The 27,956-nt window shown below is 46.9% G+C and overlaps 1 protein-coding gene across 3 annotated transcripts; it reads right to left on the bottom strand.

The window, feature by feature from the left end:
* Positions 1-775: 775 nt before the first annotated feature.
* SLC25A25 (solute carrier family 25 member 25) lies at positions 776-27,956 on the bottom strand. Of its 3 annotated transcripts, none has more exons than XM_054220754.1 (10): positions 27,607-27,956; positions 7,886-8,012; positions 7,710-7,797; positions 6,807-6,918; positions 5,912-6,070; positions 4,992-5,144; positions 4,761-4,868; positions 4,348-4,515; positions 3,773-3,923; positions 776-3,331 (listed from the first exon to the last, which is right to left on the bottom strand). In XM_054220754.1, the coding sequence occupies exons 1-10, from the start codon at positions 27,895-27,897 to the stop codon at positions 3,147-3,149; spliced, it is 1,542 nt and encodes a 513-aa protein (XP_054076729.1). In that variant the 5' UTR covers positions 27,898-27,956; the 3' UTR covers positions 776-3,146. The 3 variants fall into 3 exon arrangements, with proteins under 3 accessions (XP_054076729.1, XP_054076731.1, XP_054076730.1); XM_054220756.1 differs by lacking the exon at positions 27,607-27,956 and adding an exon at positions 16,500-16,889; XM_054220755.1 differs by lacking the exon at positions 27,607-27,956 and adding an exon at positions 10,582-11,225.

Genomic DNA, 27,956 nt, shown 5'->3' with positions numbered 1-27,956 from the left:
CAGGTACCTGGCCAGCCCTTGCTTCAGATGCATCTTTATCAGCTTGTGACACAAAAAAGAAACCCGCCCCAAGAAGTGAGCGAGTTAAAGGGTAGGAGCGGGCAGTGGTGCAAGAGGGGATGCTGCCAGCAGCCTTGAGCGCCGCAGTCCAGAGCGTGTCGATAAGCGCCTCAGCTGACCGAAGCTGACACCACTGGAAAGCAGTGGCTCACATTACAAGGACACAGACTTTACGAGTAGATTTATAGCTGAATAAAAGCCTTGAATTACCGTCAGAGACGTAAGGAACCAACTGACCCAGTCTGGCCCCCATAGGGAGTTTTGTTAGCCAAATCAGAGGCCGCTCGCACTACCAGCTGTGGTTCCTGAATAACCTTCAAGGATAGCTCCTGGTTGGTTTTTTAAGAAAGAAAAAAAATTGTACAAAGCCTTTCTTTTTGAAACCCAGGTTCCTTCAAGGGCATAGTTGGACTACAGAGATTCCAGCTTTTCTGGAAACGCTTCCCTGAACAGTTACGGATACTGCACAGAGGAGCAAAGTCCAGCAGCGCTCAGAGACAGGTTAACAGTATGGGAACAGCCCTGACTCATCACTGCCATCATTAGCCTTGGTCTCAGGTTTGCTGGTTTTGCCTTTAGAGAATTCTGTTCTCCCACCTTCTCGTAGGGAGAGCCATTCCCGGTGTCAGTGTCCTTGGGGAGAATCCTCCCAGGAAGAGTCTGGCCACAAACAGCACCAATAAACCATATCAAGAAACAGATGCAGACACAGGGATTCTCTTTGACAGACCTTTATTAGCAGACTGTTCCCTACATGAAGAATCCGAGTTAGATTTGCATTATAACAATTTGTGGTTACAGCTACAAAGATGGTTGTCATTTTGCATTGATTTTTGCATTCTGATATTCATATTCCCATTAGGCCACACTGGTAGGAAGGAGCCACTGCAGAATTTATGACAGGTCTCAAGAAGGGGGGGGGTGGAAAAAAATCATATCACTAATCCAGATTGCTTAGATTTCCATGTGGCTAACTACTGACAGGACTGGATAGTCCAGGCAGAGCCTCACCTGGAAGACTCTCCATGAACCACCAAAATCTGTCAGCAAAAAAGCAGCTGCTGAGTGCTAGCAAATCCTTTTCCAATTTCTCACCCGCTTCTCCACAGTGCCCGCTTGCATGTGAAGAGCCCTGGCTGAGCAGCAGGTCTGCTGATTCAGCCTCAAAGCACAACTGCAGCAGCTTGTGTCCAAGTGCAAGTTTCCTTCCATTTCTCTGGAAACTTGTATTTTTTCTTTAGTCCCTGAGATTTCTCCCCTCCCCCCTTACCTAAAGATTCCCCAAGATCGCTCTCAACTAGCCTTTGTGACATCCAACATACACAGACCTTCTACTTCCCAACTTCAGCCGTCCACCTGAAACCCCTCCAGCCACACACAGAGGCAATTCCAAACTAAGGCGAGCCTCATAGTGCACCCTCTCTCCTCCTCCCGAAGTACTGCTTCCTCACCAGCTCCCTTCTCTCCTATGGCTTCTTGCTACAGAATTTCTCTGAGCTGAGGTCCTCCAGCAACAACCCCAGACGTGGGAAAGGCAGCTCGAGCCCCAAAGGGAAGGTACGCAAACGCCTTTAGCATCCCTCCCCACGACTCAGCTGTGTGAAATAAGAGAACAAATAGAGAACTTTTTAAAACAGGAGAAATACAAGCACAGTAACAATATTTAAACAAGTCTATAAAAATAGTCTGACATAACTCTGTTCAAATAAATACAAAATAAATATGCTTTAAGCAGTAAAACAGTGGAATGCAACGCTGGTCCATTTTGCCCAAAACAAAAAGTTGGATGAGGATCTCCCAGGCCTCAGAAGCCGGATCCTATCAACTGAAGTAGCCCATAACATAGTCAGAGAAATTTTAAAGCCACCTCTTTCCCTTAGCCTTATGAAAAGCACCCTTTGAAAGAAAAGCAAGCACATCTTCAGGACTGAAAGCTCACCTCTCCCAGTGACAACCAGCCCCTCTCCCTAACACCCCTTCCCACAGCAGACATACTCCTGGCTTGGGGACTCCATCCTGCTAATGCAAACCTGAACATCAATCTACAAAGAGGTCTAAAGAGATAGATAGCAGCGTAGGCATGGGGTTTGGAAAAGGTCCACCTTGGCACCAGGCAGAATGGAATTCAGAGGTCCATGCAGCGCTGCGCAGGGGCTCTCACGTCGTGCTGGGAGCACAACTGCACAGGAGCTGTGAAATATTGTCTTTTGTTCTCTAAAGCCATGCATCAAGGTGCCGGTCCATCCAGGGCTCTCCTGCCTTCCCCTTTCCAAGCCCCTGCTGAGTATAAGACAAGCCAATCCCAGCATGCAAAGGATATAGGCATGCAGGCTCTAGTCTGCTGCTTCTGTTAGTAAGTGCATCTTGTTAGTGGATTTATGAGACACACTTAAACCTATAGAAAAAATAAATAACCCTAATTCTTCATCAGGCTGGCCTAAATAACCTTCAACCTGACCGGATAAACCACTGCCCACCAGCCCTCAAAACCAGTATAGTTCGAAGTTACATTTCATGTCAAGTCTTGGAAGCAGAACATGAATGTCTCCTACCCAAAGGAATATATGTAAACATAATAACAAGCCTGGTGCGGCAGCAGCTCCTACACAAGGTTTGTACAAATTTAAACAATGGGTAGGAAGTTAAACAACTGAATGGAAAAAGAAGCTCTCTGAATGGAAAAAGAAGCTCTTTCAGCAAGTCAGAAGGTGCTCATCTGCAGGCAAACAGCTCTGTACACGCAATACTCTGAAAGCAGACCTGTTACCCAAATCTTTGCCGCTCTGCCATACTGCTGGGAACTGACCTCAGCAATTTGCGCTTTAGATTTTCCCAGGAGCTCCCCTCCTGGTCTCCCAGAAGGCCCAATGAAAAGGACCATGTGATGGTTTACGTGGAGCTCTGAGTAGCAAGATGGCAAAGGACACCAGATCCTCCCCTCCCCCTTACTGACTCACAAACGATCTGAGATTTCACAGCTTTGCTTAGTCAGCTTAGTGTCAACACATTCACAGAATGAGAGATGGCTATACGTCTTGGGATCGCACCCCAAGATTTCAGAGTTCAAAGTCCTCAGCATCTCCTGGTCACCGTGACTGCACGCCCAGAGTCATCTTCAAGTTCTCATAAACCACGTAGCTGATGCTTACAGCTGGGATGACCTTCATAAAGTTCGGTGCCAGACCCCGGTAAAGACCAAATGCTCCTTCTGTCTTCAGAATGTGTTTAAACAGTCCCCTCATCGTCACTTCAGGAGCACCCTCCACTGAAGCTGCAATAGAGAAAGCCACAATAAAAAATGCAGTCTACGTGGTGAAAACACTTTAAGGTAGTAACAGCTGTATCAGAGCAGTTCTGATTCATGTGCTTCCTGTGGATGTTCACAGACCAAAGGTGCTTCACGGGGGACAGTACCTAACTTCTCAGCAAGCCGTGGTCACGCTGCACATCGCAGCCATTTTCTCCAACTCCTCTACAGATGCCCTTAGCCCAAAACTCCCGATGTGAGCAAAAGAGAACCTCTGTCCTGGAGGTGCTTGGCCCCAGATGCTAAGGGCAGCACAAAGTCCACTGTCCACTTACAGCATGGCAAACAGCCTACCGCTCAGCCGCACGGGCCAGTTAAGGCTGCTGTTGCAATGTTTACACTGGAGGACCTTTACCCTGCTCAGAGACCGTGACAGGAGTTCCCACAGTTCCCAGAAGTTCTCACCTTGGGCCTGCATGCGTGTCCTCACCAGAGCCAGCGGGTAACTAGCAAGCTGCCCACAGGTACTGGAGATGGTGCCACAAGCCAGCAGAACAAAGACTCCAGGGTCGGCACTGTTGACAGCATAGCGTTGTAACCAGGCGTTTTTTAGTGTCTGGAAGGAACAAGCCAGATGTTAGCACTGAAGAGGCAATCAAAAGAATATCACCTTACACAAGGGATCTAGCATAAAGGCCCAGAAAGCTATTTGTAAATTCAGCCAGAAGCACTCAGCTTCTCAAATCTTTTTGAGCTACCGCTACTGTAGTGCCTGGGGAAAATCCCTTCTTTAATTTTCTGCTGCAATTTGCCCACAAAAAGAAAAAAAAGAAACAAGGGACTATGCATGATGTTAAAAGAAGACCCATCATATTGGATTATTCTTTTAGGCCATTTTGGGTAAAAAATCCATTTATGCCCCATAAGGCTGATCAGAAAAGCTCTGAAAAACTACTTAAACTCCTGTAGTAACTGACAGGTCTGACAGTGATAAAGCTACACAAGCAGCACAGCCCTACAACAGGTTCAAGGCTTCATACCTCATAGACTGCCAGGTCAATACCAGCATACGGAATGATTCCTAGCATGTTGGGGATGTAGCCTTTGTAGAAGGCAGCCATTCCTTCCTTCGAAAGGATGTTTTTGGCACAATCCAACATGCCTGAATATTGTCCTGTCTTCCTTAGAGCCATCCGTGTTTTCAGAACCTAGAGGACAAGAATAAATACCATGAAGGCCTACAGGAGAATCAATAGGAGAAAAACATATAGACAATGTCATTCTTAAGAGCATGATGGTCAGGACTACAGCAAGTGTCATGCAAGCAGTATTACCTGATACCACCTCCAAGAACTCATCAACTTATCACAGTGCTGGTATTCTACCCCCATTTTCCCATCTCAGCACCTTGCCATGACCCCTCATGGGCTGGATTCTCAGCCACCTTCCTCACCTCCATCGGGTAGATGCTGCTCTGCGCAATGGCCCCAGCCAGAGAACCAGCTAACAGCCGCTCGTGAATCCTCAGCATTTCTTGGTCAGTACCAATGAACCGCTTGATCTGTAGAAGCCAAAACAGTCAGACATTGAGACTCTCTGACTTCTCAGCTGTCTTTTTTTTTTTTTCAGCTTGTCCTTCTGCAGGCCTTTCTGCAGCCAGACTCGTCCGTGCCCTTTTACTCACCTGCTCATAGGCCATGAACTTAATGGCAGATTCCGGTGCAATCTTCAACACATTAATGCCGTTCCCTCGCCACAGTGACCTTGGTCCACCCTCTCGGATCATTTGAGTAAAACCGCCAACGATGCACATGTTGTTACTGCGGGAGGCATGAACCTGGGAGACAGAGAGCAAGCTTGGATTAGTTCCAGTCCTGATTACGACAGTGCTACGTTTTTCCGTAATCCAGGGACAAAAGGGCGCTTTTTTATTTACCCAGAGATTTGCCAAGGCTTTAATCCCTTTTCCAGATAACTTCTACAATAGGAAAGCTACCTTATTTTCTTTTTTGGCAAGTCTAGTGTTAACTAATGAACCTAATCAATATCTCCCTCTGGAATGGGAGGAAAGGTTAAATAGGCAACTCCCATACCTAGCACAGGATCGCTACCCAGGTCAAACTTCTCAGCTGGCTCAAGAGCAGGTACAGTGACAGAACAGGCTAAAAATCAAGTTTTTCTATGTCCTTTCTAACTCAGATAATACTTATAATTGAGTACTAGCTCTGCCAGCTGACCACCACAACCACTCCAACTCTCATGGCCTCACAGTCTCTCACGGGAATGCAAGACTTGAACCTGTTTCATCAAAACCCAAGTTTTCCAGTGCCCTAAACTACAAAACTCTCTTAACTATTGACAGTTTTCATATCTACCTCCCAAAAGATTCTCTATGTTTTTTCTAGTCAATAAAGAACTTTTTAACCCGGCTTCGACAATTTGAATAATCCAAAAAGCTTTCAAAAATAGCAATATAAGAGCAATGAGATTAATCCTGGCCAGAGTGCTGTACTGTGTTGATGAACACTATCATCTCCTAGGCATCCAAGAATGTTAAAGGCATCTGCCCGAGTATTCAAACAAACCGGAGCTGCTCCATCATACCTGCATGAGCACTTTCAAGCGGTCCAAGGGAGCTGTACAGGTTCTGGACACAGCACCTGCACCTCCACCTGCAACCAGATGTCTCCACCACATCCCTGTCTGCCTCTCTTCCACTGTGAACTCATCAGGGACAGTCAAATTCTCTCCTACGTCAAAGATCTGCAAAAGTATAAGGTGTTGAGAAATGTTTCATCAGCTAGTGATCTTGCCAAAGTTCTACTGCTCTTTATCAGTGCCAAGTATTGAACCACTGGATATGCTATTCCAAGTCAGCAGCTTATCTATGGCCAGCAACTGCCGTGTCTGGTGACAGGAACTGCCACTGCTATAGCACGTCACAGGGGGAACCTTAAAATGCAGAGACTTCTGTCCAAGAAGCTGGCAACTACTGAACATTTCTCTGCATTAAAATACTGTGGATCATAGCAAGGAACAAAATGACCAACCGGGGGCAGCCGCATGGCAAAAAAGCTGGACCTCTCTGGAACCTTCGAAGCTCGCAGCCAGTTTAATCTCGTTACATGCTATTTACACACACTGAAATATCTCCAGGAAGGACGGCTGCCTGTCAAATCAGTTTCTAGTCTTAACAGGTCCTGAACCAGTGGGGGCTGGCCACTGGTATGAGCTCTCAGAGGTGCAAGCCAAGTGAACACCCTCATCTTTTTACAGAATGTGCAGTTGTTATCACCTGTGCCAGAGGCTTCAGAAGCCGTGCCAGGGGTAGGTGGCAAGATAACAGGACAGGAAGCGATTTGGCCTCTAGGGCTACAAGGCAGCCACTGAAGCATGAAGAGAAAGATAGGGACTGCTGATAGCAGCTCCTGGGGGCCAGGACTCTGACTGGAGAAGCTAGGGAAAGACCGAGACCTGTTGCAGAAGAACGATTTCTTACCGTGGAGTGCTTCCAGTACAGGATGATTTCAGGAATGTTCTCCACTGGGTGCAGCAGGTGATAGTCACGCCACTCATTCCAATCAATTGTCATTGTCCCATTTTTATCCATGCTAGAAAGATTTATCATTAGATGAGTACAGACTCCCACTGGGTGACAAAGTCCTCCTCCCCTTCCCTTTGAATATTCAGACCTACACCAAAAAAAGCTTTGCAAAGCAACTACTAAAAGACTTCTAAAGAGACACAAGACAAAGCTAGGAAGTTTTCTATTTACTAAACACTGCAGAGAGGTAGAAGCGGGTTCTGTTTTTCCTCCCCTCTCTCTCCCCCTTAATTGACCCCCAGCAGTAGTTACACCCCCTCCTACCAAACTTAGGGACATAACTGACACTGAAGGGAAAGTAATACTTACTAGGTGACAGGACCCCAGAAGTGTCCCGTCCTTATTCTGACACACAGGCAAACAGACAGAGGGAGGGTAGCAGAGGAAAGAAAGAGGAAAAAACAGCACAAATAAGTGGTTGTTAACATGTTAGTGCCACATGCATAAAGCATTTAGCATTTCTAAAGAGCAACGGCACAGTCCCTCTCCAAAGCAGCAAGCTCATGGCAGCAAGACAATCAGACAGGGACGCAAATCAGCTCAGATGCAAAAGCACTTCCCCACAACAGGTCAGTAAGATAAGAGATTGTGACAGTAACTCTCCATAACGTATTATGACACTACAAGTGTCAATTCATGGAAAAAAAAAAAAATCAAAATTAGGAGTAATGGGTGAAAAGGGAGGAGCTGAAGTCTCTGGAAAGTGTGTACAGGGTAGAAAGGAGATGGGTTCCATGTCCCTACACTTCCTTCTAACCCCCTCAAACAGTAAAACAGAAGAACCAGCTGAATCCTCACCTCTTCAGTATTTTCTCAGCCTGCTGTTCAGAGATCTTGACTCCCAGGTCCCGAAGAGACTGTACAATCTCCTGGGCATCAATACGGCCTGCAAAGATAAACCAGTGAGCTCAAGTATATGTATTACAAGCTAACACATGCAGTAGTCTATTCACAAGCATGAGAAAGGTGTTTACCATCATTCTTCTTATCCAAACTCTTGAAGACCAGTCTCAGCTTCTTTTCATGATCTTGGAGATAGTGAACAAACTCCTCAAAATCCAGCTGTCCATCCAGGTCCTTGTCTCCAGCCTTCACAATTTTCTGTTCAGAAAACAACCAAATCCTGTCAGTTCCTTTGTTCATTCAGGCAGAACTGCCCCTTCTTCCACCATATTTAAAGATCGTTTCCTGCAAAACTGACTTTTTCTCCAGAAAGCAGCTGACAGAATTATAATTCCTCAAAGAAATTTGAGCAAAGCAGTAGTGTAGAAAAGTCACCTGACTCCAGACAACTGTCTCTCCCAAAGTTAATTACGTAGATGAAATGCCTCATGCTTTTATCGGGGATATTCTGCTAGTATCATGTGTCTAGTCTCAGTCCTGTGTCTTGATTAACACCTTACAAAGCCCTTGTGGAGGTTCTTGAACTAAGTATAAGACAACCGATTTGCATAAAAAGCGAATCACAAAACTTCAGGTAATAAAAAATCCTGAACAGTAGAAGGAATTTCATGCCTGCTACAATCCTTGGAGAAGTAAACTCCTTCTGGCAATAACTAACTCCAACCAGAAAAAGCCTGTCCAGCTCTAGTGGACACAGCCAAAGCTAAAAACTCCTATGAACTGGTTTAGGCACCCTGGAGCTATGTGCTTTCACTATACAAGTTTCCGCGAGGTGCATATAGAACAAGAAAAGGTTCTTAGTAGGACAAGGCTAAAATCAAGATCAGACTCTGTGCCAGACATCTAGGACAAGGTAAATGACTAATTAACTCACTTCGGCATGGAGCAATAGCAGACACACTGTCCTATGTAAGGGCACGTGGCTACTTGTTGACAGGAGCGGTGATGTCCCGACTGCAAGAATGTGGCTGAGGGAGTTCCCATTCCCCTTCTTGTTCAGTCACTTGCCTTTGACAGCCTATAACTCTTTTTCAATATGAATCAGGGAGCAACACTAAATGAGGTGTGATTCAGTCGACTGCATCACCTAAGTTTTTGTTTTAATTCTTGTAACATTTCTGTGAACAGCTGGTGGGTTGTTAAGGAAGCTCTCAGCTGAGATCAAACACCAGGCTAACCCTCTATTCACCAATATTTTGTTCAATAGTTAGCCTTCAAAGGTATAGGCAAACCTAAGCTTATTGTGTTATTTCCTCAGCCTGTGAGCACCAGTCCCCTTCAAAAGCCTTAAGTCTTTGCTTCAATGCCATTTTAAAATGACTTCAATACTAAATACTTCACTACTAAAATCCTCCCTCTCTCACCCCACCAAGTCCTGTCACTTTAGCCCTAATGCTATGAGGATTATTCCTAATCATATTATGAACCTTAAATAAGAAAGCGCTGTCCCAGCTGCCCTGACCTTTGAGGTGTGCCCAGTATTCTTAACCTGCAATTTATCATATGACTGTTGTAAAGTTCAGATATGACCCCACATTCAACTTGTAGGCTAAAGATAGACTGACACCCCCCACATGTCAGCAGATTGGCCTTGAACAGCTGAATCAGGGCTTCCCTCTGACAGGCAACCCCCAACCAGTTGACAGGCATTAATAATTCGGAGGCACTGTAAGAGAGATGCGACGGTGCAACTGCTCCCGTTCCCCTAACAACGGCAGGGATGTGCAGTGAGTGAGGAGAGACCACAGGTCACAGAAGCTGCCTTGCCCTGCTAGCCACCGTCCTCCACTGTCACAAAAAATGCTGCAAGCCTGTCCAACAGTCACCCACAACACATATGTGAAGGGTGAGGAAACCAAGCTTCCAGCATCTTCTCCAGAGATGCGAACAAATATCTGCCTGCAGCTCTTCACCTTTCAGAGCAAATATGAAATCTCCATAGCCAGAACTGCTCAGGAAGAGCAGCCTCTGTGGTCACCTGCGTAACACACAGCCCCTGCAGCATGCTTTGGGACTCCAACACATCGTAAAGCCTGCTACATCCCCCATCTGTGTGTCTCCACAAAGGTATAAAAAGCCTACCCAGCTCTGCTGGCCAGTAATCAGCTGCCCGGGCTCTTGACAGCCTGGGGATGAGAATCAGTGGCAGGAGGCTGAAAGCAAGGGCTGGGAAAGTCAGACGGAGCGCTCCATGGATTCAGTGCATCTCCCTTCTGCAGTGAAGGGAAAGGCTCTTGCACAACCTCCCCCGGCCCAGCCCACCCACCGCTGCTGAGCCGCTCCCCGGCTCACCACCAACCTGCTCACCACCACCGTCACCGGGGCGAGACCTGCATCGGCGCGAGCTGACATTAAATCTCATATAATCACACACCTTCTGACAGGAGGGGGGCGGGCAGAAACGTGTAAGGAGGAAAAGGAAGAGGATGTGAAACATTGTATTTGAGCAGACTTGTTAAAGCAGAGGAATCCACAGTTTGGAAAACCCCTTTTTCTATTTAACTTGCATGAAATCAACTGGTTTAAACAATCTGAGATGCACTGAGATCTCACTAGATTCAAGCCAAAAGAATCAAAAAGACAAAGCCCCACTCCACACTGCTTCACCAATCCCTGCCAAGGGTCAAGAGAAACGTGCCCATGCTGTACCCAGCTATTACGACAGAGCCACCACGAACTTCTTCCCCTCTGAGCAGCCCCTCGGGGTGTTGGAGACCACCCCTCCATTGCTCGCTTGCTCCCTCCCGTTCCTCCCTCAGGGCCATACCTGCTTCCACTGGCGGTAGGTGGAGAACTCCTGGGAAGGAATGAAGAGGCTGAGTCGGAAGATCGATTTCAGTTGAGCCGGCAGCCCCTTCGACTCAAAGTATTCAAACTCCGTCTGCGACTCCCCGAATACTGGCACATATAGGCAGAGGCAGAGCATCTTTCTGAGCCAGAGACTCAGCTGCCCTGCTCAGACCAACTGGGAAGGGAAGTAAAACTGAATGATTCCCGGAGCTAATTTCAGTGCGTAGTGGAAAGGAAATGCCAGCGAGTCTCATGACACATCCCTATGAGCGAAGCCGGCTCCGGTGGGATTGGCTGTTCAAGCCCTGCCCTTCTACTTAAAAGGGAAGCCGTGTCTGTACAGTCCCACCCAGACACCGGATCCGGAGGAGGCATGTGAGCTGCCTGCCCTTGCTCAACACCAGGCTCCCATTAATCCCAGAGACCTTACATCACGCTCACCGCAAGTTAACTCTTACCGGGCGTCTCATTTAACCCAAGAGGCTTTGGCCAACATCCAAGACGCTCACTTACTGTTCCTTAGATCCGATCGGCCCTTTCTGATGCTGTGCTCACCGCTCCAGGGATTTACACACACAGCACAGTAGGAACCAGTCTTGATCATAACCTCTCCCACCATAAAACACAGGGGAACTCTCACTGTCTTTCTCTTCCTAAAATTCTTCCTCTAAAACACAGCAAGAGCAGGATGCCCTCCACTTACTACTTTCATACACGTTTGGGATATCCAGCTTAAGCAAAAGCCTCAAAATTCCACTTTTATAATGTTACTCTATGCCAGAGTTGATTGGCTTTCGTTGGATGTCCTCCCAAAACCACTTGTGCCAGCTAGGAGCAGGCAACCCCTGCATACCAACATCTCTGCAGCGCAATGAAGCCCGTGGAGAAGGTTTGCCATTGTGCTGGAAACCCATAAAACCACTAAAATCAAGGGCAGGCTTCAAAACAGACCCAGCTGCTTCAAAGCCTCCTAGCTAAGCATCCACACAGCAATTACAACAGCTTACTAGTTTTTCCTTCTCTTCCAACTACAATTAAACATCGCAGTCGGATATGGGCTATAACGAAAAGTGGCCCAGGCAGAACAACATTTTCCAGTTTCTAACCATTTACAGTTTAACTGCTTTGTAAGCGAGCTCCTGAGCTTTCATCAGGCTGAAGAGGGAGCGTGGCACATGCATCATTTAATGCAGACATAATTACAGGCTTCTGAGCATTTAGTGGAGTTTGATGTATGGGATAACACCTAGCTCTACAGCAGGAATACCGAAGAAGTGCAGCAGGTAACAATACTGCTCAGTACAGGATTACCGATTGCTAACAGGAATTTTAAAATAAAGCTACAGGCTTGATATTTGTCAAAGAGACGCTATCATACAAGGAAGATGCAAAAAAACATGGCCAATAACGAAAACACTATAATCCTGCCTGCACTTGAAGTAACACAACATGTTTGCTGAACTGGTTTATGCCAGTCCAGCTAACAGCCTTCCCCACCACTGCGGACACAGCAACATTTTCTTGTGTTTGCTCTGTTTAAACAGAGTGCCTGTCCAGCGCAAAGTCCAGTAAGCATTCCCTTCCTCGGACCTTAATGCACAAGGGGCCTTTTCATCTTTACCGTGGTATTTTGTTCTTTAGCTTTAAATAAAAGCCAAGGTCTGTAATAAGCTGTTTGTGGAACTGCATGTCAATCACACAAATTGGGAATATTTAATCTGGGGCTTTATTCAAAGTACATGTTTTTTTTTAAAAGCTTAATGGATCATGACTCGCAGCAATTCGGTACCCTTGAGAATCGTGACCTACAAGTTTCCTACGCTCTCCCCCTGTCACCTCACCTACCATGGCACCACTGCTGCGTTACCTAACCAGGCTTAACCTACTCCCTGCTGACGTCTCTCCGCACGAAAACAGGATCTTCTCAGGGGCTCCAGATCCTCTTAAAGATCAGCTGCAGCAGCTCACCCCATGCACGCCAACAGCACACCCCAGCCTTCCCACCGAGACGGGTCTCACACTTCCAGCAGCACCCTAATGCTACACACCACTGGCCAAAAGCAAACGCCTTCAGCAGCCCGACCAAGGTGAGCAGCTCCCCCCAGTCCAGCTCCAGGTAGTAAATGAATGAACATAACTCAGCTTTGCCCCACCAAGCCTTAAAATCCTCCGTAGTCCTTCCCACGAGTTGCCAAGCATCACTGTTATAGCTGCTTGGTGCTCAGTTGCTATGCCAACATGATGCAGATTTTCCTAATAAACTCTTGTCTAGAGTTGGCAGCTAGAGACAAAAGGCAAAATCTGCACATTTTCAGAAAAAAAGCCCTACTACCTACGTCAGTGGGAAGGAGAAAGGTAACGAGGTTAAGAAAGCTGATTTTAAGCAGGGTATTAATTACAGGACAGCAAGCTAAGAAGGAGAGACAGATTACGAATTAAGTTTATACCAGCAATTCTGGTTATAATGACAAAAGGAACTTCAACAGGCATTAAAAAGTATTTAGATTTCGCCTAAAAGAAATCCGGTAAACCTAGAAGTACTCAAAAGCAAGATAGCTCTCCAGAGCTGTGGGGATCAGTGCTGCTTGAACACAACCAGCATGGGGTCACTGCCCAAGGCTGGGCAGAGGCAGGCAGTGCTGGTCCCGATCCCCCAGCCCCTGGGGTCCGCATGTGGCCATACCGCTGCAGACTGCGGCACACCCACCCCAGGGCTTCTGGGGTGAGCTACAGACAGTACATCCCTCATTAGCACTGGCTATTCCTGATCAATCCAAGGACAGGGCACAGAGCTCCAAATTAAGTCAGCCCTTTCAAGTCACTCCTCCCTGATCCTTCTTCCATCCATCAATTCTGCCAATGAAGCCAGAGCTGGAGCTACACATTTTTGGTTGATGTGAAGCCAGCCTAGCTGATACCCTCCTCTGCTAAAGGGAGCACTAGATGGGTCTGTCTTTCTTCTACAGAAGGCTCACTTTTCTTGCCATCAAGGAAGCTGCAAACTCATTGTCCATTTTATTTATAGGATTTGGTTCTCATTTAAATGCTGCATGATTTACCAGTTTCAACTCCCTGCCATTCCAAGGACAACCTTTCCAAGTCATTTGTACTCTTTGAGGCATCTGCTTCATCACCAGTTTACTACATCAGCTCCAGAAGGTACCTCCCAAAGGATGGGAGGATGCAGCCATACAAGGAGCAGGAAAGTATGCTGTTTAATTTTGAATTTACTCTGCTAAAAAAATAGTCTCTAAAAATATCAAGTGCCAGCAAGCGTCACAGCCACATAACATCCTCCTTCACAGGCAAAACAGCTTTCTGGGCAAGTACATCATGGACCAGAGAGAGAACTGCTATTGCTCGATGTTTTCACTAGGTCCTGCTGGCTTGGTATTTTTTATTTTCTGGAAACTAGCTTATATTTAATTGTACAGTACAGAAAGTCCTCATAAAGCACAACCAAAGTGTAAAGTGTATGAAGGAGGGAAGTTAATCATTTAAGAGACCCCAGCAGAGTAAAGAGCTGCAGCCAGCCAAGGCTGTGCAAGGGGAAGGATAGAGACCGGGGAAGGCAGACAACACTATGTAGTATTTGACATAAAGGTAACCAGGAAAGGTGACCTGTTCCACTGACAACACACAGATCCAAAGTTACAAGTCCAGATGGTGACATCAGGGGCAGATCATACCTCTCTCCTGTGTACACACACCCAGGGGCCAACGCATCACATTTGCAATCAGCATGTTCTTCCACATTTGCAGAAACAGCCTCATGTTGAAATCGTTACCTTCAAGCAAGGATCTGAGCAGAAACACGCCAACTACAACGTGAGGATGGAAAAGCCAGGCCTAGGAAGCGCCGCAGGTCAAATTTATTGAAACATGCAAATTCCTTACAGTGACCCAAGTATCAGGCATGATATTCTGTGTGTTTTTAGCAGATATGCAGTTACAGGCGTCTCTACAACACAAAGTGACATACCAGTCAAGAGACTTCTCCCAAGGTCACAGACATTCAGTGGCAGAGAACAAAAGCCGTGTGTCCCCCACATTTCCTTTAAACACCAAATAATACTGTTTGCTCACAGTGGTTTATAATCTATCCCTAAGGCTGTACTAGACTTTTTGCAACACTTCTCCTTCAGACAGGTAATTAGAACACAGATATCTGATCAGCACAAACAAGTCATTGCAGCTTAACAAGTTACTGTCCGTCAACTGAACCACCATGGCTGGATGCAGTATTAGCTGGCCTGAATCACAAGGTAAAACATATCTCCATAATCCTCAACAGAAGAGCTTTACGCTGCGTTTTACTTTACAATCAGGGCAGGCTAAAATTACACAGTCACAACCTCCTAGCAGATGGGCAGTTACTTCCTAAGCTGCAAAACTCCATTTTACCACATCCTTATCCTCTAGGTATTTCTCCATCAGCTTATTTTCAGGTTCCTATGCAGCAAAACTTCCCAGGGTCACACAGGAAAGAGGAGATTGGTATCAGGTCTCAGAGAAAGCTTCATTTGCAGGTGTGAACAGATGGGCTCTCCCTGACTGAGGGAACATTGTTCCCTGGAAGACACCAGAGATTTTCAGCCCTCCACTTTCAAGGTTTTCATCACAACCTCCTTCGGTTCTGAGCCTCTGTCCTTCTCCAACCTCTGCGCACCAAAGTCCTCCTCTTCTCAAAACGCGCACGCTCCTCTTTTTGAAGGGGCTGCACAGTGCTAACTGCTAACAATAGGGATGAAGGCAAAAGTCCCTGCAGATTTTTCACTCTGATTCAAGCAGGGAGTGGCTTCTGCTCCCTAGAATGAGAAATGCCACCCTGCCTGTTTCCATTCAAAAAGGCAGCAGAAAGGATATTCATCCCCTCTACAACTCAAACCTGTCCATCCCCGATTTTAGAGAGAAAGCTTAGAGCAACAACCATGCTCGATTCTTGTTAAATAAACTGGATACTGCAAGTCATGCACCCCTACCCCTGCTGCAGCCTTTTAGTATTATCCCAAACTCCCACCACTCACAGGGGTTATGCCCGACTCCATCTCCCCTAATCCCAGGTCACACCCTTGCTCTTAAACCACATGTAGTCAGAGCTGACTGCACCATCCTCAGGAGAGACGGACACCGTTCCCTCCCCATCAAAAATAAACCCCAAACTGCAGTCAGCCAGCACTGTGGTAGGAGCCCAGGCACTAAACTAAGCAGTTTTTGTTCGCCTCCCCCCAGACAAAGCCTCACCATTTATTCTCCGCCAATTGTGCGCACCCACCACCTCCCCGCACTCCCACCCCCTGGGAACTTCCCATCCTCACGCAGATTTTACTCTCCCTTATGCCACCCGCTCCCCAGGGACAGGCTTTCCTCTCTTCCGGGCTGCACCATTCAAATAATACAGTTACTCATTTGCTCAATACACACTAGCTTTTCCAGAGGTTTGCCAAATTACCAGAGACTGACTCCAGAACATTTTAGAATTTATTTGATCCTTTGCCGGTCTCCAGTGCAGGGGTGGGACTCGCCACTAACCTGCATTATCATTCCCTGCCCTCTCAGTCATGCTTCTTACAAGTTGCCCAGGAACCTTCAAGACCCCCGTATTCCCCCTTGCCTCTAAACAGCATTTCTCCCCCACATTTGAATATTACATCCAAAAGGTTAGATCACCTCTACTCTTCACAGTCATTCCCCTGGTCCCCCCACATTTCCCTTCTAGCATCCACACACCTTGGCCCCTGCTCCCTTTCCCTGTTCCTCTCCCCCCTCCCCAAATACATACAGACACCCCCCAGCTACTCGCCCACTCCACCTGCAACACCCCTACTCGCAGCAGACCCCACACTCCACTGTCATGTGCCCAACCCCTCCTCAGGCCCCTGGATATCCCATTACCTTTGGAAAATGCTCTGCGGGTCCAACCACCAGTAAGATAGTTGGTCTCCTTTCAGTGGGATCAGTCCCTCTGTCCTGTGGCTTCCCCAACATCTTTGGCCCTTTCTCCCCGGGGCCTGGAAGTGGGGTGGTGTTTCGGGCCTCATCCTCTTTTTCATCTGCAGGACCTTGGCATATGGCCCTGGGAAAGAAGCTAGACAGAAAATGCCAAAGGGTCTGCAGCATTGCTGCTCCAGCGAGTGTCCCAGGCAGGGAAACCCTGCGCACTCAGGAGCTGCCCGCTGCCAAGGATGATGTGACTGCACTACCAAGCACCCCCAAGATGGGAATCGGCACGGCAGCCAGCAGGAGGTTCAACCCAGCGACTCCACGGGCTCAGATTCTTTACAGACCGCTCCTGCGGACTCTTCCTGCCTTTTCAAATTGCTGCTACTGCAGTCGTGCCTGGCCTGACAAGCAGCTCATTGTACCAGAAACTCAGAAATCTGATGGCAACAGACAAAGCCCAAAACCCCTGGCACGGAGAAGCCGAGACGCTGAGCTTTGGAGACTGCTTGGACAGAGAAGCCGAGATGCTGCGCTTAAGAGGAAAGCTAAAAATGAACCTCTCCGAGAGAAGCTTCTCAGAGCTGCCAATTAACCCTTGTGTCCCAGCTCATCCTAACGGCACATCAGCCGAGCGGCGAGGCTGAACACCCAGGCTGCGTCCCCACTGCAGCAAGTGCCCAGCCAATCCTGGCTCCCAACACTGCGGTGCTCCGGAGGCAGGCAGCGCGCGCAGCCGGGCGGGAGCGCGCCCTCCACGCAGCAGGCGCCCCACAGAGCAACCAAGCTCCGTCAGGCAGGGATGGGGAGCATCCAGAGCACAGGAGCCACTGCCCCAAGGCAATTCGACAAGGCAGGATTGTCCAAAACACATATGGACCCGCTTCTGGGGCTCGGCTGCAGCTCTTTGTTAGAGCAGCAGATGGTTTTCCCGAGAGAAGCTGGCTTTTCCCAGCCATGGCTGAATTAACCTCTAACTGCACCCGCTCTCTCTGGTCTATTATAGTCTCATCCATCATTACAATAGCTCTTTGGTGCTGCATTGTGCTTCTGCCATTTGGCTTTCAGCACAACACGGCGACACGCTTGCACAGCATTTGTGGCTATTCATCTATGCAAGATCTCATACGCTGTGGTTAAACTATTGCCGATTAGTCAAACAGGCCGAGTTCTGCTGAAGGAGCCTTTAACCAAAGTCAAGGGTAGGATTAGCCAGAGCAGGACTACAAGTATATATCAACATATAAGCACAGAACACATGACATTCCCTGAATTTCTATAAGAAATGCCACATTTCCCTCTACTGCCACAGCAGCAATTGCTCACAGCCCCAGCTGTGCGGGGCTGGGGGCTATCGGCCTCCCAACCAGGCACCACCAGAAACATCAACCCACCTTGGTGGAACCCAGCGGCCCACATCTGGCAGCCAGGCTGGAGACAGTAAGGGCTCATTTTCCATTTTAAAGTACCAACAACTTACTTTGTCGCCCTAGATTTTCGCCTGCCTTCTGCATCTACAGACAGAGGGCACTGCATCCCTCACTTTCCAAAGTATTACGACTTCTCCATAAGAGAACAGTTTGAGTTTTTTAACACGCAGGATAAATAAGTACAGACTACAGCGTCCGTCAGCCAAGGTTCCCTACCCACAGTAGCACAGCAAGATCCACGGCGAGCAGGGAACATCCATTTTCAGCTTTTAACTTTTCAGAGTGACAGACTGTAGGAAGCTTCTGGTTTACAGACATTAGATATGAAAATATAATCCAAAACCTGGAAGGACTGTAGGCTTTAAGTAGCCAATTTGCAAATAAATTTGAGAGGAAGAACACTAAACATCACACTTGGGAACTCGCTAATGTTGAATTCCTTTAACCAACCTGAGTAATGGAAAAAGTGAGAGACAAGTACATAGAAGAAATACCACATTAAAAAGAGAATTCTTCTGCAAATACACTTCAGAATTACTTAAGAAGAAAAAAATGCTGTTTAATCATAAGGTCTACATACGGTATGCAATGAAGTTTTTTACCTTAAAATTGGACACATACAAAAAATAACAAAACAAAAAGAAATTTACAAAATTCAGAGGCGGTGACACTGGGATGTGGGTGTAGGAAAGTCCTGTCCCACTCTGAGGAACAGCACAGTCCAGTTCTAGTTGGGATGTACTCAGCAGCCCAGGTACAGGCAGAAGAGAATGAGAAATTTTTGTCATGCCTCGATTACCTTGAGCTGCTGCCAATCATCACAACTACAAGCAAAGAAGTTAAAGTACTTTCTAAAACGTGGTGAATCAGATCCTTTAAGATGACATTTGAAAGTTTCTAATGCTCTCAAGCAGATTTTCTGAACTGGGCACGGTTCTTCAAAATCAGCTTTTATTAGCCTAAGGTTGTCGTCTCACAAGAAGCAGTGAACTGATCTGAAGCTTACTGCTGGTAAAAGATGTCATCTTGCATATCCACATCAGCTCTGCACTTACCTTGCTCCCATGCTCCTCCGACACCCTCATTAAGCCAGATAAAAATTACAGAGCTTGCTGCTGGGGTGGCTACTCATGGATGTGCTCCAAAAAAGCCTGACTGCCTGTGGAAAGGGCATTGGAGCTGCCTGCGGTGACAGCAAGGAGACTGGCACCACCGCTTTGGAGCTACAGGACACGATACAGAAGGCAAAGTACCCGAGTGGGACTTTAGATTTGCCCTCAGTGGTCACTCAGTGGCTGCTACTCACAAGGACTCATTAAAACAGCTGATGTTACCTGACACTATTTCTTAACAGTTTCTCTGCATAGTATTAGCTTTGGTGGTGCGTGCATGGCAGGGACCCCATCTTCCTTTGTTCATGCTGAGATTACATAGCAAAATAATAATTTGTGCAAGAAATTACATGCCTGGGGTGCAATTAAAGCAAAAACTCGGCAATGCTTCCTTGGCCTTTGTCCTCACTAAAGGAAACCACAGAGGAATTCTGCCACCACACTAATCCACACAGCTCCTTGAGAACAGACAGGCTTTTCTAATCATATTTAGGAAAAAAAAAAAAACAAACGCATTTCTTTTACCAAGTGGGGAATTTTATTAGGTCAGAATAATAAACCTAGTACCAGCAAGATGATTATAGCTAGAGGCAAAACAACTGCTCGCCTACAGGGACTTCGTAGGAAAGTATTACCCTACCAACACCATCACGAAGCCAATCATTCACACATAAGAAAAGATGCAATAAATACCGTGAGTCCAGCCTGAAAGGTGACACAAAGGAACAGATGAGGAATAAAAATCCACTTTTTCTACAAATCACAAGCAAACACCTAGGCCACACCGAAACAGCTTTCCCAACCCAGGCTTCATTAGCAGACAGTCAGCTCTCCAATTCCAGCTGTTTCCATGAATCAAGCCCAGGATTTTGCAGGCAGAAAAGCACCAGGACTGATCTGAAAGCTGTCTCTCGGCCAGCACACCAGGCACTGGGGACAGAAGGTGCCTGTGGCAGCTGGCCTCAGAATCCAACACCACCAAAATGGATAGTCATTAGATAGCCAGAGGAAAAGCAGACAATAAAGTCATGTAACCTATCCAAATGGAGACAAAGGAGAAAGGAAAGACCAAGAGAGTGACATGTTGTGCTTAATTAAAACAACATTTTCCTCAGTACTGCGAGCTGTCAGAGGTTCTGTTTTAAGCCGCAAACCCAAGGCATCTTGTATCCTTTTCAGCCACGTCACGTGGGCCACAGCTTAGTACCTGCGAAGTCTGAAACTCCAGTTTTCAAACAGGCACATGCCATTTCCAGCCTGCTAGTACCAGGCAGAAATTCAGACTCAGACTATATGCTTTAAGATGGCTTCCAGAAGACTTTTGACTAAGTGTACAGCGTTTTCCAGGAAGAATGTGAGCCTCGTCACCAGACAGCTAGCTAACATGTAAAAAATGCGGGAGGAAGGGTGAAAAGAAAAGGGAGCAGAGGGAAGGGAGCTGTGCTGGCAGCTATGACCCTTCTCCTCCTCCGTCTGCCACGGCGGTCGTGTCTCCAATTCCTTAGGTGACCCCACTGGAATCAGCAGTGACTCATCTCCTTTGGGAGCTCTCCTGGAAGCACCCCGAGGAGCACTGCCTACACGTGTGCCACCCAGATAGCACCCAGCCTGCCCCAGCTGGGACGCGGGCCACCGTGACTCTTTCAATTACCTCTTATCTTTTCAAATGTAATTTCTGAAAGACGAAAACATAAGTACTTCCCACTTTTTAGAAAGCCGAAGTTAACCCTGCACAGTGCTTTTTGCAACACGCCATAAAATCCAAACGTCTTGGCCACTACTGCTTAAGCATTCAGCTACATTAATATATTAAGGTGACACACCATAGTTCACTGAACATTACAAAGAAAGGCAGGTCACCTCATTATAGGATCCCTGGCACAAGTGATTAGCTATTCCAGTTGACGTATTAAGGCAACCAGGGGCCAGTGCCAAATACAGAGCGAGCTGGCCAAGGAGGGATAGTACGCAGCCAGAGCCCAGAACAGCAAGTTCCACCGAGGTCGTATCATATCACATGAAAAACCATGGATGGCCCAAGAGAAAGGGCATCCTTAGTACTCAGAAAGTCAGATTCTCGCTGCACTAAATTAACCAGAAAACAGCTCGTGAAAAACAATGGCCCAGGCCCAGGCTTGCTCTCACACAGCCCCGGTTCTCCTTGGGCGAAATGAGGTAGATTCACATACCAAACAGCTCTGCCTTTCCAAGCAACTCATGATCTAAAAATTTCAACAATTTCTCTTACAGCATAATTCTCTACTGTAAGCCACTTTAACTGCCAGAAACTCCCCCGCAGCTCACTGCACGTAACTTAGAAAAACTAAGACGTCTCTGTTGCCTTTCTACATTGACACTGGTTATCACAGCTCCGCTTCCCCACTTGAGACAAAGTCTGGGGCATCATTAAAGTGCGCTCATGTCCCACATTCAGAGGGACAAATATAGCAATAGCACATGAACAAGAACAAAGACTCATTTACCATTTGCTACAAGTAGGTCTGCAAGAAGAGTCCCTCCCCCTTCTCCTCCTCCTAACACCATATCATGTTATAATATATGCAACAGAGCACAGAAATGCAGCATCACCATTTTGTAGGGCTCTCAAAGAGGAAACCAAGTCCTTATTATGGTTCTGATGTCATTGTATTAACACTTGTCAACGATTTAAGGGTTCTGCTCAATATTCACCCAGATTCACCACTGGTTTTGTTTCTTTTTTAAAAAAATTAAAAGAAACAATAAGTATACTGAAGTCCAGTTTTTAGGGGGGTTTTTTGGTGTTTTTTTTACCTGCCCTTATCTCAGTAATCTGACTAATAATCCAATGTGGATGAGGACAAAGAGATGAGGAGGCGTTTTTCAGTACTCAGAGGCATCTAGCCCTGGTCACTAAAAAAGTCCCGCAGAACACATGTTGAAAAACCAAAACCCTGCTGCATATTCTACACAGGCACAATCAGTTGCTTTGGATGCGTTTTGTTGTTTCATGTCACTGGGGCTCTGGGGATCCTACAGCCCTTCACTTCACTACAGAGTTCAGAATACCTCCCATCCCACAGGAAACATAGCACTGCGAGACCATGTCAGTGACATGCGGGATGCCTTTCTGCAAGGGAGACTCACACACAACATCAACATTTAAAATTGATATGCTCAAGTCAAAGTTGCATTTTTCTCCCACAAAGGTCAGCCAGTATCCTTCATTCATTATCACTCTGCAAATAGGACAAAGGTCCCAGCTAAATAAACCTGAGAAGCACCAGGCTCCTCCAGTTTGCTGCAGCATAGGACAAAAAAAACAGGATCCTGGAGAAGATCCCAAGATTGCATCTCTCTTAAGAGTTATACACTTGGTCCTGTACATACATGAACATCAGGCACCACTTGCCTAATCCACAATTGTTTATATGCAAGGTAAACTTATGCAAGAGCTCCTCGCATATATATCTGCACCTAAAAACTGGCTTCCAACCTACCCCTTTGAACACTGAGTGGACATGCCCTGCCAGTTTAATACATTAATCAGGCTAAGGCACATCTGATGACCAGAGACCAAGTCCAAGTAAAGACTTTAACCATCAAGCTGAGAGATTCCCTGGTCTCCAGCATCCCTCTCCTCCTGCCCTCCCCATAAGACCTCTCGGTGCAGGCAGAGTGACAAAGGCAGGCAGCCAGCGTGCCAGCCAGTGTCCCCTGACGTCCATTGTCACTGTGCGCCCTCCAGCCCAGCAAAGCTCTCGCTGTAGGCAGTTGCTGGCCAAATCTATTAATAACCGACACCGCTCTGAGAAGTTTCCTTGTGCCAAAGCCAATCCCTCTATTTCTTCTCCAAGTCTTCGCAGCAGCTGTCAAGAACTCACTTGATTGATTACAGAGTTCATCTGCATCTTTAGCATGCCTAAATCAGAGAAGGTAACAGAACCCAGAATTCACACCCCTGCTCACCACAGATGTAAAGCCTTTATCTACAACTAAATCATTGACCTACAGTTCTGCTCTTGCACCAGGTTTGCCGAGTGCATGAGAACAGGGCCTTCATCAAACCACACACTTCATAATTTACAAAGAGCTAGAACAAGCCTCCGCTCCCTCCAGACCCAGCAAACATGACCTTCTTTGCTTGCTATTTTACTGCCCATTATACAGCAATGCATGGAGTTATCTACCATGTTAATGAAAGCAGTTTCACCTTGTTAACTGTTTCAGGGTATCCAGATTTGTGCTTTGGGATTAGCCAGGAGATGGGTGGTTGCGAAGCTGTTGGCAAATACCTTTCAGCAGAAGGAAGGGTTTCAACTGGAATTTCAAACTGCAACACTGCTTCATTTGTTTGATATGACCTAGTGTTGCTCAACCCTCCATGATGAATTACGAAGGCCTGGCTAAAAGCTCCACAACTGCCCCGGCAGGATTCAAGACGCACAGACCATGAAGATGTTGTATCTAAATGTATGTAAGTCTGGAGAGAATTTCCAGTTTAGATTACAGAACAGTATTAGAATTTTGCTCTTTTTATCATAAACAGATTTCTGTGACACAATAAAAACTCAAGCCCTCCTTTTCCAGATGACTGTGAATGGAAAACAGGTGAAAACATCAGACAGAAGAGATTCCCTGCTTCCTCTGCCCCTTACAGTTGCTGCAAATTTTAGTACGTTATGAATACAGAGTATTCAAAAGTCTCAGAGGGTAAAATAGTTACAGAAACAAAGAGTCTGAAAGGAAGAATTAAATGACGTCATGACAGAAGATAAAGTATTGATCAGAAATAAGATTAAACCTTTTTATGATTGCAGCTGCTACAACAGAGTTTCTCAATCCATCCATGGAGTCGCTTACGAAACAGCTAACTGATCAGCTCTCCCAGAACAGCACAGATACAGCAATCTGACAGCTGGAAGAATCCAGAGGAACTTAAAAAGCAAAGCTGTTCAGAGGAGAAGCCTGAAGCACACAGAGTCCAGCTGCAGTAGCAGTTACAATTCTTTGGTACATGTGAAAAGTGAACAACAGAACTTATGTGGGAGTTTGGACAGTCGGAACTTGGAGACCAAAGAGGAGATACCAGGCTAAGAAAGAGGTGATGGAAGCAGATGTGAAGATTTCAGCAGAATGGAAGCTGATGTAGTTTCACATGGGGAAGCTGATACTGAGGCAGCATACGCAGTCACATATATGAACTCGGGAGAAGAAAATATCACAAGGCCAAGGAGGACATCATCATCATCACCACAGCAGAGGCAACTGAACACTTGTAACTGAAAAGAGACAAGGGTTATGTTTGCTCTGTTTCTTAAAGCTAAGAGAATTAGCCCACCAGAAGATGCTCAGCACCACCATAAAAGGTTTAGTTGCAAACAAAGTTCACCACTTCAGTTTGCCTCTAGGCAGCTGGGATGAATTCCACCAGTTCAAACTGTCTGGAACTTCGGCAGCAGAGATGAAGTTTTAGAATAGCCTCCAGCACTGCAGTTAATTGGGATCAGTAGAAAAACAGTTATATTAGCAAGTACACAAACACTACCGTTATACATCCTTTCAGCAACACAACATCTCCAGATACAAAGTAGGAAACATAGATCTGGTTCAACTACCTATATTTCCATTAAGTGCATATTTCCAGTTCCATAAGTCTATATAAATATTTCCATGAGGAAAGTCAGAAAGCAGTAGTAACAAGAGATTCACTATTCCAGAGGTAGATGTAATTTAGCAGTAGAAGACTATTCCTTTACACAGTAGAACAAGAAAGCCTTTAAAAAAATTCTTCACATGGTTATCACTTTACTGCTCAAGCACAGTGAAATATGTGAATTGCTTCATGCTAGCCAGTGCAAACAAGCGTTTCTTTAGAAGGCTCACTGATTTGGCACACTGTATTTGTCAAATGGTTTAAAGATAACAGCATGAGTTACAAAAAAAATGCATCGTTTACATAAGCAAATTCCACCTCAAAGGACATCTAAGTGCAACCCTTTCTCTCCCCCACGACAGAAGGCCACCTCTATAACAGAAGGCAGCAATTTTCCAAGAATGCTACAAAGGGTTTTATCTCAGTAAGGACTCTGAAGCATTGAAGGAGCCAAAATATTGCTCATTTTCTTTTCAAGTTGCAGCCCAAAACTATTATTGTTACCACAAGTACTTTTAGCCTACTGACGCACAGAGATTAGCAACTCACAGCTCAGATTGGCAATAACCTCGCATTAGGAGTCTAATATTTTCTTCATCTGTCTCCCAAACATGAGAAGGTAACTCCCATATCAAATTTACTGTTGCATGAAAGGAAAAATAAAACGCACCAGAGCCACAAAGTAATTTACTAATCACAAGCAATCCATGTGATTTATGCCTAAATCAGTCTACAAACACCATGTCTGATAGATCAAAAAGGTTTTCATCTCGACACTTAAGCACTTTTTCTTGAGCGTGACTTCCCATTAGTTACCCCAAGCGTCAAGGTGCCATTATTAGCTTAGGATGGGGCAGAAAAAGGAAAGACTTATTAATAGAACTGCCTGGGAAACAGGAAGCTTATTTGATTTTCCTAAAAATTACACAATGCGGAAGTTTTCGAGCCAGCTCTCCGAGGACCGTTCCCACATGTTTAACTGGAACTTAAGAGTTCTGAACTCTGCATCCTCATTCTTAACAGACACTTTTTACACTGCTGAAGGGGATGCCCAGCAATACTAACAATGCTTTGCAAACTCTATTCATCTAACCAGCCGCTTCCTGCACAGCGGCAGAGAAGGAGAGGAAGTGAAGGGCTGAGGAACAATACTGACAGACAAGGGCTTCAGCAGAAAGACAGGATTGTTAAGCAGCATCCAGACAGCGCTTCCGTCCGACAGAGCAGCTCCAGTCCCTGCAGAATGGTTCTTCTCTGCTGCTCCCGCAGCGTGGCAAGCAAAGAAATTCTCTGCTGGGAAGTAAAAACGCATTTTGTTTTATGGTGCATCCTCCAAGCTTAGAGAATGTCAGGCTGGATTGAATAACATGCCTGGGAAGAAAAGGGAATGCCAACCAAGACGGGCATGCAGGCATAAGCACAGAACATTCTAGTGGATGAGAGACTTGCCAGCAGTAAACGATTCAGCACCCATGGGTGGCAGCAGGTCAGCATTTCACAGGGCATGCACAGGTGATTTATATGGTATAATCAGATTTCATTACCAAAACGCACACTGCAGAAAATCACCATGGCACTAACGTTATTTTTAGAAACAGCACAATTAAACCACTCACAGGAGCCTCACGCCGCCAAGGAATTCTCATACTTCACAGCAGCAAGGATGCCAACCAAAAAGAAGTGTTAGAAGTTAAGATGTTGAGGGTTCAAACTTAGAAAGGAACTAGCAACTCTGGAAAGGATGGATACATGCAATTAAAGCACTTGGACAAATTGGGGCACCACTCCTAGAACAGGGAGAGAATAAGAACTGTCACTTGGATTAGATGTCTTTTCAGTGACTCAGAAGTTACCCTTAAACTCTTCTTCCTTCCTGCAGGATTGAGGCACTCTGAGACGGCACATTCCTGCCCATGTGTTAATTTGTTATCCTCCCAAAATACTCAGCTTTTTTATGGTCCTGCATATAAAATACAGGAGACTAGGCAGGGCCAAACTATGAGCTGAGGACAAGCCCATTACTCTCAGTCATACAGAGGTAAGTTACACTAATTACAGTTAAATAGAGCAACACCATGTTGAACCTTGAAGCCTAGAATCATCAGTGTACAGCATCACACAAAGAGCTGTGTGACCACAAAAGAGCACAGCTCCCAACACCGAAGTAGAAAGTCAGTGCGCTGCACATTTTATGTACTCCATGTGCAAACCCCATAAAATAGACAAGTGAGTTTGGCAAGTAAAAGCCATCTTGGGCAAGAAACTTGAGTAGCAACATGGTGCCAAACAGACCAATGTAAGGAAACACAGTGTCACAATGAAAACCGCACAACCACCTGACTGCATCTATCCCTCCCAAAAAGTCTTTTGCAAATTTAAGTAAGCACGCAGGCTTCCCAGCGCTCGGACCCGGTGAAAGAGGGTTTTCTTTTATGGTTCTTCCCGCCCAAACAATGTTTTCAATCTTAAGTGTCTGCAGTTAATATCGTACACGCCTAGGGGTGGTAAGCGAGCTGACTCCTCAGGGTTAGCGTTCAAGCCAGAGGGGATGGCTGCTTTTAGGGGAGTACCCAGAAGTGCCCAAACAAGCCGAGAAGCAGTGTGTCCCACCGCACAAACGCCTGCTGGCACTCAGGCTGCTCAGTGACCAGGAGTGTCACTGCCTGCCAGCGCTGCCATGCAACAAACAGGCGCCTGCTGCCACCGCGAGCCCGGCGGGTCTCCTCCCCGCGCCCAGGCGCTTAATGGCTCCCGAGGGCGGACGGATCCGGGCTCCGGAGGCCGCCCAGCGCCGCGGGATGAGCGGGGCGGCCAGTCGCTCCCTCACCCCGCGGGAACGGCCCTGCGGAGCCCCATCCGGCTCAGTCCCGCCGCCCCCCGCTCACCAGAAGGTCCAGCTCGGTGCGGTGCAGCCCGAGGCGGCCCAGGCCCACGGCCAGGTCGTGGATGCAGAGCGCGCCGTCGCGGTTCACGTCGAGCTTCTGGAAGAGGGCGCGGAGGCGCCGGTCCTGCTCAGAGACCTCGCACACAGACCGCCCGCAGGGGCCCGCGCTCCCGCCGCCGCTGCCGCCCTCGGCCCCCGGGCCGGGCGCCGCGCCGGAGGCCCGCGGGGAGCCGCAGGGACAGAGCACGCCGCTCACCACCGGGGAGGCCAGCGAGCGCCGCGCTCCCGGCATCGTCCCGCCACCGCCGCCCGCTCCTCACACACGCCGGCAAATGGCGGCGCTTCCGCCAC

This window comes from Rissa tridactyla, chromosome 14 (genome assembly GCF_028500815.1).
Source record: "Rissa tridactyla isolate bRisTri1 chromosome 14, bRisTri1.patW.cur.20221130, whole genome shotgun sequence".
NCBI classification, from domain to species: Eukaryota; Metazoa; Chordata; class Aves; order Charadriiformes; family Laridae; genus Rissa; species Rissa tridactyla.
Note: the sequence above shows the minus strand (reverse complement) of the source record. Positions and strands in the feature narration are given on the sequence as shown.

What these genes read in the sequence shown, in the direction of transcription:
- SLC25A25 (XM_054220754.1), bottom strand. Translation starts at nt 27,897, where the DNA reads ATGCCGGGAGCGCGGCGCTCGCTGGCCTCCCCGGTGGTGAGCGGCGTG. An exon ending in GCAGCATCTACCCGATGGAG is followed by an intron (nt 4,516 to 4,760) that starts GTGAGGAAGGTG and finishes CTTGTCCTCTAG; the next exon opens with GTTCTGAAAACACGGATGGC. An exon ending in GACACGCATGCAGGCCCAAG is followed by an intron (nt 3,332 to 3,772) that starts GTGAGAACTTCT and finishes TCTCTATTGCAG; the next exon opens with CTTCAGTGGAGGGTGCTCCT.